A 16,118-nucleotide genomic window follows, 5' to 3' on the forward strand; every position below is an offset into this window, starting at 1 on the left:
TCTCTTTTAACTGTTTTACATTTGAAGTCTAACTTGTTGGATATTAGTATAGCCACTCCTGCTATTTTCTGGTTGTTATTTGCATGAAATATCTTTTCCCAACCTTTCACTTTCAACCTATGTTTATCTTTGGGTCTAAGATGTGTTTCCTGTAGACAGCATATAGAAGGATCCTGTTTTTTAATCCATTCTGCCAATCTATGTCTTTTGATTGGGGAATTCAGTCCATTAACATTTAGTGTTATTACTGTTTGGATAATATTTTCCTCTGCCATTTTACCTTTTGTATTATATATATATCATATCTGACTTTCCTTCTTTCTACACTCTTCTCCATACCTCTCTCTTCTGTCTTTTTGGTTCTGACTCTAGTGCTCCCTTTAGTATTTCTTGCAGAGCTGGTCTCTTGGTCACAAATTCTCTCAGTGACTTTTTGTCTGAGAATGTTTTAATTTCTCCCTCATTTTTGAGGGACAATTTTGCTGGATATAGGAGTCTTGGTTGGCAGTTTTTCTCTTTTAGTATTTTAAATATATCATCCCACTGTCTTCTAGCCTCCATGGTTTCTGCTGAGAAATCTACACACAGTCTTATTGGGTTTCCCTTGTATGTGATGGATTGTTTTTCTCTTGCTGCTTTCAAGATCCTCTCTTTCTCTTTGACCTCTGACATTCTAACTATTAAGTGTCTTGGAGAACGCCTATTCGGGTCTAATCTCTTTGGGGTGCGCTGCACTTCTTGGATCTGTAATTTTAGGTCTTTCATAAGAGTTGGGAAATTTTCAGTGAAAATTTTTTCCATTAGTTTTTCTCCTCCTTTTCCCTTCTCTTCTCCTTCTGGGACACCCACAACACGTATATTTGTGCGGTTCATATTGTCCTTGAGTTCCCTGATACCCTGTTCAAATTTTTCCATTCTTTTCCCAATAGTTTCTGTTTCTTTTTGGAATTCAGATGTTCCATCCTCCAAATCACTAATTCTATCTTCTGTCTCTTTGAATCTATCATTGTAGGTATCCATTGTTTTTTCTATCTTTTCTACTTTGTCCTTCACTTCCATAAGTTCTGTGATTTGCTTTTTCAGTTTTTCTATTTCTTCTTTATGTTCAGCCCATGTCTTCTTCATGTCCTCCCTCAATTTATCGATTTCGGTTTGAAGAGGTTTTCCATTTCTGTTCGTATATTTAGCATTAGTTGTCTCAGCTCCTGTATCTCATTTGAACTATTGGTTTGTTCCTTTGACTGGGCCATATTTTCAATTATTTGAGCGTGATCTGTTATCTTCTGTTGGCGTCTGCACATTTAGACAGATTTCTCTGGGTATTGGATCCAAAAGTTTGGAAGATTTTTCTGTGAAATCTCTGGGTTCTGTTTTTCTTATCCTGCCCAGTAGGTGGCGCTCGTGGCACACGTTTGTCTGCGGGTCCCACCAGTAAAAGGTGCTGTGGGACCTTAAACTTTGGAAAACTCTCGCCGTCCTGGGGGTTCGCTAGCCAAAGCGGCTTGAGCCGGCCTGCGGTCCGAACGCAGGGAGGGTTGCTGGTCGCCGCAGCCAGGGAAAGAGCCCGTCCGAATTTCCTAGTCGGCCCTGGGCAACAAGCGTGGCGGGAGGGCGCCAGCGGCAGCGGCCCGCCCGAGAGAGTGCACGTTCCCCGGGAGTCACGGGTTTGGAAGGGGCCTCCCGCACCCGTCACCGTTCTCCACGGCCTGGGGGTTTCCGATCCAATTCTCTCAGTTGGTCCGGGGGCTGCGCGTGGTGTGGGCGCCAGCCGCCTTGGTTTCAGGGGACCGCCTCTCCAATTCTCCCAGCCGGCCCGGGAAGGGGGAAGGGAGTAACTCCGGCCGCTTGCCACCCCGCCCGGTAAGGCCCGCGCGCCTCGGCGATCTCACCCGAGCTGCTTCTCTCAGCCAGCCAGCCGTTCCAGGATGGGGTACGCTGTCTTTTTTATCTCTGTTGTGGCTTTGGGCGCTTTCTGTATTGTTTCTACTCCCCTAGTAGGTGTCCTGGAGAAGAAACTAAGATCCGCGCGTCTTACTAAGCCGCCATCTTCCAGGAAGTCCCTCATGTTCATTTTTTAAACCCTACCTTCTCTGTATAACTCCACCATCACCTTTAATCTTTCTCCCACCCTTTTGCAGTGTTTAGGCTATGCCCATTTCAACTTTTTCATGTTGGATGGGGCAGTCAGTAATATGGGATGGAGGGTGGAACTAGTTGTTCTGGAGAGGCTGGCCCCTCTCCAAAAAAAAAAAAAATCTCTTCATGTGCTTTTTAGCCATCTTCACACACATGCTTTCTATACATGATGTACAATCAGTGACTTACAGTATCATCACATAGCTGTGTATTCATCACCATGATCTTTTTTAAAAACTATTTTTATTAATAAATGACCACATACAAGCATGAGCATTCTTAACATAAAAACATTCCATACATTATGTACAATCAGTGGCTCACAATATCATCACATAGTTGTGTGTTCATCACACAGTGATCACTTTTTAGAACATTCGCACACTCCAGAAAAAGAAATAAAAAGAAAAAACTCATATGTACCCTTACCCCTCCTTCTCATTGACCACTAATATTTCCATCTAACCAATTTATTTTGACATTTGTTCCTCCTATTTGTTTTGTTTTTTTTTTTATCCAGATTGTTTACTCATCTTTTCATACTCTAGATAAAGGGTACATCAGATTTTCACAATCACATTGTAAAAGCTGTATCATTATACACTCATCTTCAAGAAACAAGGCTACTGGAACACAGCTCTGTAGTTTCAGGTACTTCCCTTTAGCCACTCAAATACACCATAAACTGAAAAAAGATATCTATATAATGCATAAGAATAACCTCCAGACTTGGTTTGAAACTCTCCACCACTGACACTTAATTTTTTCTCATGTCTCTTTTCCCCTTCTTAGTTAAGAAGGCTTTCTCAGTCCCTTGATACTGGGTCCCAGCTCATCCTGCGATTTCTGTCCCACACTGCCAGGGAGATTTACATGCTGGGAGTCATGTCCCACATAGAGGGGGAGGGCAGTGGATTCCCCTGCTGTGTTGACTTAGAGAGAGAGAGGCCACATCTGAGAAACAAAAGAGATTCTCTTGGGGGTGACTCTTAGGCCTAATTTTAAGTAGGCTTAGCCTATCCTTTGCAGGAATAAGTTTCTCCCATACCTGTTTATGTCCCAGTTCAGTGGATTTGGGGCCTTATCAAATATAAATTGTTATAGAATTGGTGGTCTATCTCCATACTCTCGATTTGATTCTGTTGGTTGATTCTTCTATCTTTGTGCCAATATCATGGTGTTTTGACCACTGTGACTTTATAGTAAGCTTTAAGTCAGGAAGTGTTGTTCCTCCCACTACTTTCTACCTTTTTTAGGATATCTTTAGCTATTCAGGGTCTCTTTCCCTTCCAAATAAATTTGATAGCCAGCTTTTCCAAGCCTTTGAAAGTAGGGTGTTTGGATCTTGATTGGTATGCGTTGAATCTGTAGATCAGTTCGGGTAGAATTGGCATCTTAACAACATTCAACCTTCCTATCCATGAATATGGAATTCTTTCCATCTGTTTGGGTCATTTCTTAGTTCTTTTAGCAGTGTTTTGTAATTTTCTGTGTACAAGTCCTGGTTAGGCTTATTCCTAGATATCTGATTCTTTTGGTCACCATTTTGAATGGAATTTTTTTCCTGAATTGTCTCCTCAGATAGGTCATTACTTGTGTATAGAAATGTTACTGATTTTTGTATATTATTGGTGTATCCCGTCACTTTGCTGAATTTATTTGTTGAGGTAGCTTTGTCATAGATTTCTCAGGATTTTCCAAGTATAGGATTGTGTCATCTATAAATAATGAGTTTTACTTCTTCTTTTCCTGTTTGAATGCCTTTTCTTTCTTTCTCCTGTCTAATCACTCCAGCTAGGACTTCTAGTACAATGTTGAATAATAGTGGTGACGGTGGGCACCAGTGTCTCATTCCCAATTTTAGGGGGAAGATTTTCAGTCTCTCACCATTAACTATGATGCTGGCTATGGGTTTTTTGTATATGCCCCTTTTGATATTGAGGAAATTTCCTTTAATTCCTACCTTTTGAAGTGTTTTTATCAGGAAAGGATGCTGAATTTTGTCAAATGCATTTTCAGCATCAAGCAGTATGATCATGTCATCTTGCCCTTGTGACTTTTGAAAACTTTTTAACTCAGAAGTGCATTATACTGGGTTAATTCTACTTGACAGTTTTTAAAATCTTTCTCTAAAAAGTTGTCTAGTTGTATCAACTACCTGATTTTATTGACTATTTGTGGACTAAAGGCAGGTCATTGCACTTTCGTTTACATGCTTTTTCAAATACAAGAGCCCTTTTTGGAAGGAAGAGTAAATTTTAGAAATCCTTATAGTTTATGGGGGCTGCATAATCTGTGGTTGAGTTTGAGGCAGATTGGATTGACTTTAAAAACACACTTTCAAATTATTGTCAAAAAATAAAGATTGGTAAATTTATTTTCAGTAGTATTTTAAATGACTTATGCATACAAAATAAGGTGTGAGACTAGCTCACCAACAGCTATAATACCTGATTTTCTAACTTTATTGTGTACTTTACAATATAAGTCAAATAAAATAATTTTAAGTTTTAGAATGTGAAATTCATTTGGTAGATGCTACCTACCTAATGCTTCCTACCACACAGGGTGGTATGAAATTTAAATTAATATGTAGTAGGTATAAAGCACTTTGAACACTGTTAAGCCCATATTAAGTGCTGTGTATATTTATAAGTGTTAGCAAACACAATTTTTGTTTTTGTTGTTGCATAATTTTAAAGAAGTTAACCCCAGATTTCATATTTGTAAGATAGAGTTGTTTGCCTTATAATTAATTAGTTTTGCTTTTTAGCCTATCATTATCATGTGTAGTGGGGTGCTGATTTTGCTAAAATTATATTGTTGTATTATAAATTGCTTTTAAGAATGTCATGTTGAATCTGAGACTGCCAAGACATTTTAATCTTAGCAAGGTATGACTGTGAGATACTCATTCATACATTGATCCACAGGCAGTCTTAAAATAGCCATATACTGATGACATAATTTGGGTATGCATTTTTTCTCCTTTTTAATTGATATTTTAAGCATTAATACATGTACATGCTTAAAATGTCAAAGAATACAAAAGGGAACAAAGAAAAATTTTTAATTCTTTCCACCATCCTGGAATCCTATTCCCACAGTCTTGCTACCCTGAAGTAGAAAACTTGTATTCTTCCAAAAATATACGCATTTACATCCATATGCATATATATGGATATATGTATCTTTGCCCTTTTATAAACACAAAATCTTAGTATACTGTATACACTGTTTGTACCTTAGTTTTTCTCACTTAATATTCTTGAAGGTGAGTTTTATTCTGTATCAGTCTACATAGGTGAATGTCATTCTTTTTCAGGGCTTCAGTGTATTCCATGTACATATCTTTTTTTACTTAATAATTTTTACTTCAGACAGTTTCATAGCTAGTATTTTTGACTCTGTGTGAATCTGTCAACAGGATAAATTCCTAGAAATAAGATTGCCAAGTTAAGAAGCACATTATATAATGAACTAAATATCAGCTTATAATCTCATCTTCACAGTTTTTAAGTGAGCTTCCTTCCCCCATTTTTGATCTTCTCAAACTGATGGGTGAAACATAACTATCTTGTTATTGTATTTGCATTTGTTGAGAGGTAGGTTGAACTTTATTTTTCATGTTTACAAGTCGTTGGTAATTCTTCACTAAAATTCAGATCCTCCGATTTTTCTGTTCAGTTAGTGGATTTTTCTTACTTATAAGAAATTGCTAATAAAATCAGCTCCTTGCATGTATGTTACATTTTTTTCTGTTTGTTCTTTGTCTTTTGACTTAGTTTATTACATTCTCCCTGTAGAAATTGATAATATATATAATCAAATTAATCTGTTTCTATTCAGTTTTAATGGCTTTTGAGTTTGTATCTGCCCAAACAAAATTTTCCCATGTTTTTTTTTTTTCTAGTAATTTTACAGATTTTAGCTTTTGCTGTAACAATTTAATTGAATGTGTCACTTTATTGGTATGTTAAGAGTAAGGTAGGAATCCAACTTAATTTTTTTTTAAGATATCTAGTCTGTTATGCTCAACAGATTTTTAAGGTTTTTGTTTTTTGTTTTGGTAATTTAATTTGTCTTAACCTCAGTGATTTAAAGTGCCATTTCTATCATATAAATGCTACTTTATTTTTTTACATATATTTATGGTACTTTACTTTTTAAATAAACAGTTTATTATTGTTTTTACTATTCTTTTAAACTTTATACCATATATGAATCAAAATTTTATGACAAAACTATGCAGTTTGTCTCTGAAACCAGTTTTTAGACATTTGCTCATGATGCCTCTCTAGTCAATGTATTGTAATTTAGTAGTATTCTGAGGTCAAATTTGATTTAACACTGGATACCTTCATAATTTCTCCTTAACTTGAAATTTTTTTTCTTTTCTAGCCTTTAATCTAGACAACGAGCAACCAGATTATGATATGGATTCAGAAGATGAGACCTTATTAAATAGACTTAATAGAAAGATGGAAATTAAGCCTTTGCAATTTGAAATTATGATTGACAGACTTGAAAAAGCCAGTTCTAATCAGGTACTGTACCGTGTAAACTGTATCTTGTCTTATAATTAACCCAATTAGCTTTTTTTCCCATTTTCTTTAGACCTGAGTATATTGAATTTTTCTTTTGAATTTCTTTTCCTAATATCCTGGCATCTCTGTTTATAATGGCCATTGAACTGAATACTTAAGCCTAGTTTCTTTGTGTAGGAGTATAATACTAGTTACAACGTTACATTATCTTCATAGTCCTTTCTATAGGATTATCCTTTAGGTGCTTCAGTAACTAAATTTGTATAAGTCTCTGAGGCAGTCATCTCATCAGTTTCTGCTCAGTTGCTCAGATTTATATTAGATACTCTTATAATCATTTCAAATAAATTTTAATTTTAAATATGTATATGTCACTTAAAATTTTAAGTGATGGAAAATTACAAAGTAATTTATTTTTAATAAGGCATTCTCATATGTGACATTGGAAATTTAAAATGGTATAGCCTTTCTGGAAAGCACTTTAGCCAGTATATGTCAGGAACCTTAAAATATTTATACCTTTGATTTTGTAATCCTACCTTTAGAAGTTGATATCAAGAATAATTAATGAAAATGTCAAAGATCTTTGAACAGGAATGTTCCAAATTACGGGTTGTCTGTATGGTAAAATATTATGCAGCCATTTAAAAATTCTTGTTTTGAAAGGATATCAAACCATGAGAAAGTGCAAATTATACAATGTTAGATTTTAAAACAGGATACAGAATTATTTATGTAAAAAAATTGGGGCGTTTTTTTAAAGTATTTGTATGGTGAAAAAGACTAAGAATATGCAGCAGAATGTCAGCAGTAGGCTATATATGGATGCTGGAGTTATTGGTGATTTATCTTTTTAATGAATTTGTGTTGATATCTGTTATCAAACTTAAAAAATAAACTTTCAAAAATATAATTGTGTATCGTAATCATTGTTATGTACTAAGAATTTACATAAGTTACACATTAATAAAGGTGCAAGTAAACTTTTTACACAGGACTGTTTATTAAAACTTCTGAATACTTTACCACACAAATTTTTCCCTCACCCAGTAACCAAATTATTAAAATCCCTGAGGTTAAGCATTATAAGCTCTTTAGAAATATTTCCATAAATTTTCTGTTCTAAAATGACTGCTGCATATTTGGCCTTATATTCCTCCGCCCCCGCCCCCCCCCCCCCGTTTTTATAGAAAATAATATCCAGTGAACTATCCAGAGTAGTATGTTGAAAATGAGTTTTGTAAAATTCAACCTATTGGTTTGCTTTACTACTGTTTTTATTTATTGGGAATTTATTTCAGTTAGCAAATCGGTATTCATTAGAACTAGTGCCAATTAGTTTTCCTGAAGTTTCTTGTTTGTTTGTTTGTTTACTGTATTGAGATATAGTTCATTTTTTTCTTCTTTAGATGCCTATTTTCCTGGGTATCTTGGACTGGATCAGCCAGGGATCAGATCCCGTATTCCCCATATGGGAATATTGTTCTCATCACTGCTGCTGTGGCTTACTCAGTGATTTCTTTTTTCCCCCCTTTCTCTGGTTTTCTGCTCCAAAAGAGTTAATACACTTAAGTGTTGAAGCATTTAAAAACTGTTAACAGTGGGATGATCAATTACAAAAACATTTTAAACATGTTATAATGTGATTGTGTCCATCTAGTGAAAATTAAAGTACAGCTTCCTAGCATTCACTCAAAATCTAAACTCCCTTTTCTCCACATCTATGTCTAGTATCCTATTACCTTCTTGAAAACAGCAGTTCGTTATTGTTTCTTTTTAGATGATGGTGCTCAGAATTTAATTCAGAACTTCAGATATAGTTTGATATATGCAAAATACAATGGAACTCTTATTCCCAGATTCTGTATATGTTCCTGCTTTTGTGTGTCTACATGTGGCTAATATGGCGTTTTGGTAATTTAATAGCTCTACTTCACAGTGTTGATTTGTACTAGGTATGTTTTCACCTAAAAGAAACTATGATTGTATAATTTTTTTAGGCTAATAGTTGTCTGTTAGCTTATCTTTTTCTCCATAAAATTCCACTTTGTGGTTTTCGAACCACTGTCAACCCATTGAGATGACATTGAATCTTTAATTTTATCAGCTGTGATTTTCTCCCTTCTGCGTTTTTATCCTCATCAGTTTTCATAGGTATGCCTTTATGGAGGTCATTGGTAATGTCAAACAAGTGAGACTTCAAATCAGCATTTTAAGGGCCTTCCACTGGAGACCTGTCACATGGACAAAAAAACTGTTCATTGGCAATTTTGAATATGTTTTCAAATTCTTTCATCAACATTATTTAATCTGTTTGTCCTTATCTTAGCCATAAGGATACAAGCTTTTTTTTGGCATGGGCAGGCTCTGGGAATCGAACCCAGGTCTCCAGCATGGCAGGCAAGAATCCTGCCACTGTTGTACTGCCCAGGATACATACATTTTTATCATAGGAAAGCAGCTACATTAGTTTATATTTTCTTAATCTCCCTATTTAATAACTCTTATAGTAAGTTATGCCTTGTTTCTCTTAAACTAATAATAGAGCCATGTTGACCCCTAATGGCTTCTTCCTTCTAAATATTGTGAGTGGATAACCTTTACTTTTCAAGGATCTACATTTTTTCTCTTCCCTCCTGCCATTTTATTGGGCTTATTCATGTTTGTTTAGGGGATATTGGCATATTTCAGTCTTCTGATATTTCTGTTTTCCGTGATTGCTCAGATTACCCATGGCAGCAGAGATTACATCATCAAAAGTCTTCAACTCTCTGTAATTTGTTTTTATTCAGTCGGCAATACTTATTTGGTATACGGGTGAATAAGACAGGTGATAGAGAGGTGACAAAAGGTCCTGACCTTATGGAGCTTATTTTCTAAGTAGGGTCATGATAAACAATATAGCATGTAAACAATACATGCCTTACGTATTCAGCACCATCCAGTTAGTAGTTTTCTTTGCTCAGAAACAAGCTTATAGGCTGTAAAACAACTTGCTGACACAGTACCAAATAGTGTCTTCTTGCAGCAGTAGAGATAAAGGTGGAGATTTATTCTGTTACTAGAACCAAGGATTGGAGATGCTATAGGGCTGTCCTCATTCCTGATTTGTGGATTCTCAGATCTCTATTTTTCCCATGTAGGGGCTGGCAAAGCACCAGAACCCAGGGCAAGGAATTAAGTTTCTGGCCAAACCAATATTTATTAGGTTGGTACAGAAAGACATGAAAGAGTGCCCCCATCAGTATGTGGAGAGACTATTTCAATGAAGTAATTCTTGAAAACTTCCCATTGCCAAATGCCATGATTATTTTCAGTCCCCATCTGTTTATCTTATTTGAGTTCTTCTCTTTGAGCTCTTCTTATTTCTTAAAACTTTCTTTACTTTCAATTTCTTGAGTATAATACAGTCCCTCATAGTTTCCTTATCACTTCTCATGACCATCCCTTCTCACTTTCCTTTGCAGACTCCTCTTTCACTCAAATCCTATAAATACCAGGATTTCTCTAAATTTTTTCCCTGATGTTCTTATCCTGTGTAATTTGGGGTATTATCATCACTTCAGTGAGTGTTTTTGTGGACATAATCCACATATCTTTAGCCTTGACCTCTTTCTCCATCTCCAGATTTTTTTTCCTTCTTTTGTGCTTTGTGTTGGGCATCTCCACCTAGAGGTCCTCAGACCTCTCAAATTTAGTCTTTCCAAACTGTACTTACTCTTCTTGCCTGAGATGATCCTGTATTCCTTGTCTCCCCATGGACTCCCAGATCTCAGAATCATGTATGTTTTTTCATTTGTTTTATTCAGTCCCTAAATTTAATTGTTTATCAAATCCTTTTGATTTTATTTTTAAAATATGTTTTTTTAGACAGAACAGCCAATTGCAATACTTGATCTGGGACTGGATTCTCTATTGAAGGAGAAAAAATATATAGAGGTCATTGTTGCGTCATTTGCAAAATTGGAATATGGGTGCTATAAAGAACCTATGTTAAATTTACTGAATTTAATAACTGCACATGGTTGGTAGGAGAATATACCTATTGTTGAGAAATTTATGCTGAAGTATTTAGTGGTGAAGAGCCATGTCGTACCCTCAAATGAATCAGAAAAAAAAATTGCATGTATTTAGAGTGTGCAAACAAATGTTAAAGCAAAAAGGTTTAGGAGATGAGTCTGGGTAAAGGGTATACAGGTGCTCTTTGAAATGGTTTCATTCTTGTAAATTTCTTTAAGTTTGAGATTATTTCTAAAAAGATTTTTTTTTAATCACTAACCACCTTAATAGAATTCATTCATATAATTTCCTCTAAAATACCTTATGAAACACTTGTTAAGAAATAAAATTTTCTTTCTAAATCCTCAATGTCTTAATTTATAGACCCCTTTCTAAAATTATCAGTTATTTAACCTTCAATATTCTTTTGACCTTTCACTGCTCTCCACTTAAATCATACATTCCCGTACAGCTAGACTTTGTCATTACTCCTTTCCTTCCAGCACCCCTGTCCAAAACAGAGCACCTTGCCTCCAACATCATGAAGAAATAGATTATCAGCCTCATGAGTCCCATCATTTTCCTTCCCTACTACTTCCATATCACCTTTTCTCCTCTTATACAAGGGTTAATCCTAAATCCTTTCTAATTGTAACTCTTTCTGTCACTGTACCTGTTACTATTCCTTCAATATTTCATCTCCAATGTTCTGTTCTCAATATGTACTCAAGGGTCCCTAACTTTCAAAAGAACCTTTTTATTTTTGTATTTTTTACTAAACTACCACCCTGTGTCTCACAATTAAATGTCTGAAAAATTAGCCATACTCATTGCTTCCTACCGTTACTTTTTATTCATACTACAGTCTGTTTCACTGTACTGAAGTTGGGCTCTTAGAGCTCCATACTGACCTCTTAAATGTTATTCAAGAGCCTCCTTTCAGCCATTATGCTATTTTGTATCCTTGTGGTATTGTATGCTGTTGACTAACATTTTCCCGATTCGTGTCTTTTTCTTTTTTCACCTACAGTTCCATTGTTCCTCTGCATCTTTTGTTACTATTTCTTTTGGTATCTGTGCTTGTATCTTAAGCTACCACCAATTTAGTACTGATTCTCAAATCCATGCCTCTAACCAACTAAGCTCCAGAACATTTTTCATATGGGTCTTCTCCACCTAAATATCCCGCAGATATTTCAGCTTCAGCCAATCTAGAGCTTCTCTATGTCCCTCAGATTTGCTTTTCCTATCTCAATTAATGACATCATCATCTTCCATCTAGTTGACCAACTTTGTGATTTGAGAACTTGACTTCTTACTAATCTTCCATATCCAGATATCATTAAGTCAAACCAGTATGTTTTCCCCAAATATAATGTATTTCTTGTCTGTAATTCACAAACCCTTTTTTATTAACTCTCACCTGGAACACTGCTATTCTACCACTAGTTGGATTGTTTGGCTTTTGTTTTGTTTCATTTTAATTGGTCATCTTCTTTTAAAACAACAACACAAGGCAGAGAAAGATGGCAGCTTAGTGAGGTCTGGAATTTAGTTCATCCTCCAGAGCAGCTAGTAAATAGCCAGGAAAAGTACAGAACAATTGCTGGAGGCCACTTCAGTGACCAGACACAGGACATACACCAATCTGGACCAGGGGAAACAGCTGACACCCACACGGAACTCTCTGTAGATAGAACTGGAAGCGCACTCTCAGGCTCCAGCACTGTTCCAGGCAAGGGCACAATTAAGCTTCTCTGAATATCTTCCTCAAGAGAAAGGTGGGGCCCAGCTGAAGTGGAATCCCTCCTTCAAGTAATTCAGGCAAATGGATTGGAAAACTGAAACAATTAATACCAATTTACAATCTCACCTTTATTTCAACCATGTCACCAACAGAGAGTCTGCTGAAATTAAAGGCACCACCATCACTTTACACTAGTGGGAAGCCACAGGCAGACAAGTACCGCATGCTGGACTGGATGATAAAAGCACAGAGTCTAGAGGCTTCTTAGAAAAGACAGACAACCTGCTGGGTCTCACCCTCAGGGAAAACTCATGCGAGCGACTCCTTCCTCTTGAGACTTGGGCCTGTCTGGTCTATAAGAACACCAGCCTTCAAAAAAAAAAAAAAAGGCTCCGTATAGGCAGGGCAAGAAACAGAAAAACAGTTAAACAGAGCCTATGCTAGAGATCTAGGTTACGTTGAACTGAATGTCAAAGAACAGATAGAGAACAAAGCTATCCAGCAAGAAAATCCTAGGTAAAAGAGTGAAAACAACCTCCAGAATAAACTAATTAAGGAAATCAAATTCCTAGATGCCAGGAAAAGTAGCGAGTCATACTAGGAAAGTTGAAGATATAGCCCAGTCAAAGGAACAAACCAGCACTTCAAATGTACAGGTATTAAAAGAGCTAATTCAGTATATTTGAACAGACTTGGAACATTTCATCTAAAATCAACTCAGCAGGTTGAGGAAGGATATAAAGAATACATTGGGCAGACAAAAAGAACAACTTGAAAGTTTGAAAAACAAATCACAGAACTTACAGGAATGAAAGGCACGGTAGAAGAGATTTAAAAAACAATGGACACCTACAGCAACAGATTTGAAGAGGCAGAAGAAAGGATTAGTGAACTCGAAGACTGGACAGCCGAAATCCGACACACAAAAGAAAATATAGGAAAAAAATGAAAAAATATGAGCAGTGTGTCAGAAAATCAAATGACGACATGAAATACACAAGTATACGCATTGTGGAGGTCTCAGAAGGAAAAGAGAAGGGAAAAGGAGTAGGAGAATAATGGCAGAAACAATTAGTCACAATTTCTCATCACTTAGGAAAGACATAAAATTACAGATCCAAGAAGTACAGCATATGCCAAAGAAAATATATGCAAATAGACATACTCCAAGATACTTACTAATCAGATTGTCAGATGTCAAGAGAATGAGAGAATTTTGAAAGCTCCAAGAGAAAAGCAATCCACATACAAGGGAAATCCAGTAAGACTATGCGTGGATTTTTCAGCAGAAACCATGTTGGCGAGAAGGCAGTGGAATGATATATTTAAGATTCTAGAAAAGAAAATCTGCCAACCAAGAATTCTCTATCCAGCAAAACTGTCCTTCAAAAATGAGGGTAGGTTAAAATATATTCAGACAAACAATCACTTTGAGAATTTGTGACTAAGAAACTGGCTCTGCAAGAAATACTAAGGGAAGCACTAAAAGTAGATAGGAAAAGGCAGGAGAGAGAGGTCTGGAGAATTGTGTAGAAATCTGTGAAGATAAAAAGAAAAAAACTAGACATGATATAAAAAATCCTAAAGATAACGTGGTATAGAAGAGAGCATTGCCTTTACAGTAGTAACATAAAATGTTAATGGATTACACTCCCCAATCAGAAGATGTAGACTGACAGAATGGATTGCAAAGGACCCATCTATATGCTATCTATAGGAGACTCATTTTAGACCCGAGGACAAAAATAGGTCGAAAGTGAAAGGTTGGGAAAAGATATTTCATACAAACAATCAGAAAACATCAGGAGTAGCTATACTAATATCTGACAAATTAGATTTCAAATGTAAAACAAAAGAGACAAAGAAGGGCATTATATATTAATAAAAGGAACAATTCAGTAAGAAGACATAGCAATCATAAATATTTATACACTAAGCCAGAGTGCTCCAAAGTACATGAGGCAAACACTGACAACACTGAAGGGAGAAATAGACATTTCTGTCATAATCACTGGAGACTTGAATTCCCCATTCTAGTCAATGGATAAAACATCTAGACAGGATCAATAAAGAAACAGAATCCGAATGATATGATAAATGAAGTAGACTTAACAGACATTTACAGAACATTCCCCACAATAGCAGGAAACACCTTTTACTCAAGTGCTTATGGATCATTCTCTAGGATGGACCATATGCTAGGTCACAGAGCAAGTCTCAATAAATTTAAAAGGATTGAAATCATGCAAAATGCTCTCTTGGATCATAATGGAATGAAAATGGAAATCAATAACAGGCAGAGGGCCAGAAATTCACAAACATAAGAAAGCTAAACAACACGCTCTTAAACAACCAATGGGTCAAAGAAGAAACTATAAGATAAATCATTAAGTATCTCAAAGCAAATGAAAACTCAACACATCAAAATTTATGGGATTCAAAGATAAAAATACAAAAAAAAAAAACGAAAAAAAATTTATGGGATTCAGCAAAGGCAGCAAAATGAAAGAGCAGAAATCAAGAAATTAACTGTTCACTTGGAATGACTAGAGAAAGAACAGCAAACTGACCCCAAAGCACACAAACGGAAAGAAATAATGAAGATTAGAGGCGAAATAAATGAAATTGAGAACATAAAAATAATTGAGAAAAAAAAAGTCGGTTCTTTGAGAAAATCAATGAAACCAATGGACTCTTAGCTAGGTTGACAAAAAAAGGAAAGAGAGAGAGAGAAAGAATGCAAATAAATGTAAGAGGAGAAATAACTACTGACCCAGCAGAAATAAAGGAGGCAATGAGAATATAACTATGAGCAACCAAATGCTAATAAACTAGATAACGAAGATGAAATGGACAACTTCCTAGATAACGAAGATGAAATGGACAACTTCCTAGAAAGGCATGAACAATCAACATTGACTAGAGAAGAAATAGATGACCTCAACTAACTGATCACAAGTAAAGATATTGAATCAGTCATCAGAAGCTCCCAAAAAAGAAAAGTCCAGGACCAAATGGCTTCACATGTGAATTCTACCAAACAGTCAAGAAAAAATTAGGCCAATCCTGCTCAAGCTCTTCAGAAAAGTTGACGAGGAGGGAATGCTACCTAACTCATTCTGTGAAGCCAACATCACTCTAATACCAAAGCCAGACAAAGATACTACAAGAACAGAATATTGCAGACCAATCTCTCTAATGAATATAGATGCAAAAATCCTCAAAAAAAATACTTGCAAATCAAATCCAGCACCACATTAAAAAAATTGTACACCATGGTGAAGTGGAATTTATTTTAGGTATGTAAGGATGGTTCAGCATAGGGAAGTCAATTAGTATAATGCACCATATCAACAAATCAAAGCAGAAAATTCACATGATCATCTTGTTTGTTGCAGAAAGGCATTTAGCAAAATTATAACATCCTTTCTTGATGAAAACATTTCCAATAATAGGAATAGAAGGTAACATCCTCCACATGATAAAGGGAATATAAGAAAAACCCATAGCTAACATCATCCTCAATATGAAAGACTGGAAGCTTTCCCTGTAAGATTAGGAACAAAACAAAGATGCCCATTGTCACCATTGTTATTCAGCATTGAACTGGAAGTTCTAGCCAGGGCAGTTAGACAAGAAAAAGAAATAAAAAGCATCCAAATTGGAAAGGAAGAAGTAAAATGCTTACT

General features: G+C 35.9%; 1 protein-coding gene across 3 annotated transcripts in view; it reads left to right on the forward strand.

Moving 5' to 3' along the window:
* Positions 1 to 16,118, forward strand: part of EPC2 (enhancer of polycomb 2) — a 227,003-nt gene that overhangs the window by 145,219 nt on the left and 65,666 nt on the right. For all 3 annotated transcript variants that reach the window (XM_077153746.1, XM_077153745.1, XM_077153747.1), the window contains one exon: positions 6,538 to 6,683. In XM_077153746.1, the coding sequence (XP_077009861.1) occupies positions 6,538 to 6,683 (146 nt within the window). The remainder of the gene's footprint in view (positions 1 to 6,537; positions 6,684 to 16,118) is intronic.

This window comes from Tamandua tetradactyla, chromosome 3 (assembly GCF_023851605.1).
Source record: "Tamandua tetradactyla isolate mTamTet1 chromosome 3, mTamTet1.pri, whole genome shotgun sequence".
NCBI lineage: Eukaryota > Metazoa > Chordata > Mammalia > Pilosa > Myrmecophagidae > Tamandua > Tamandua tetradactyla.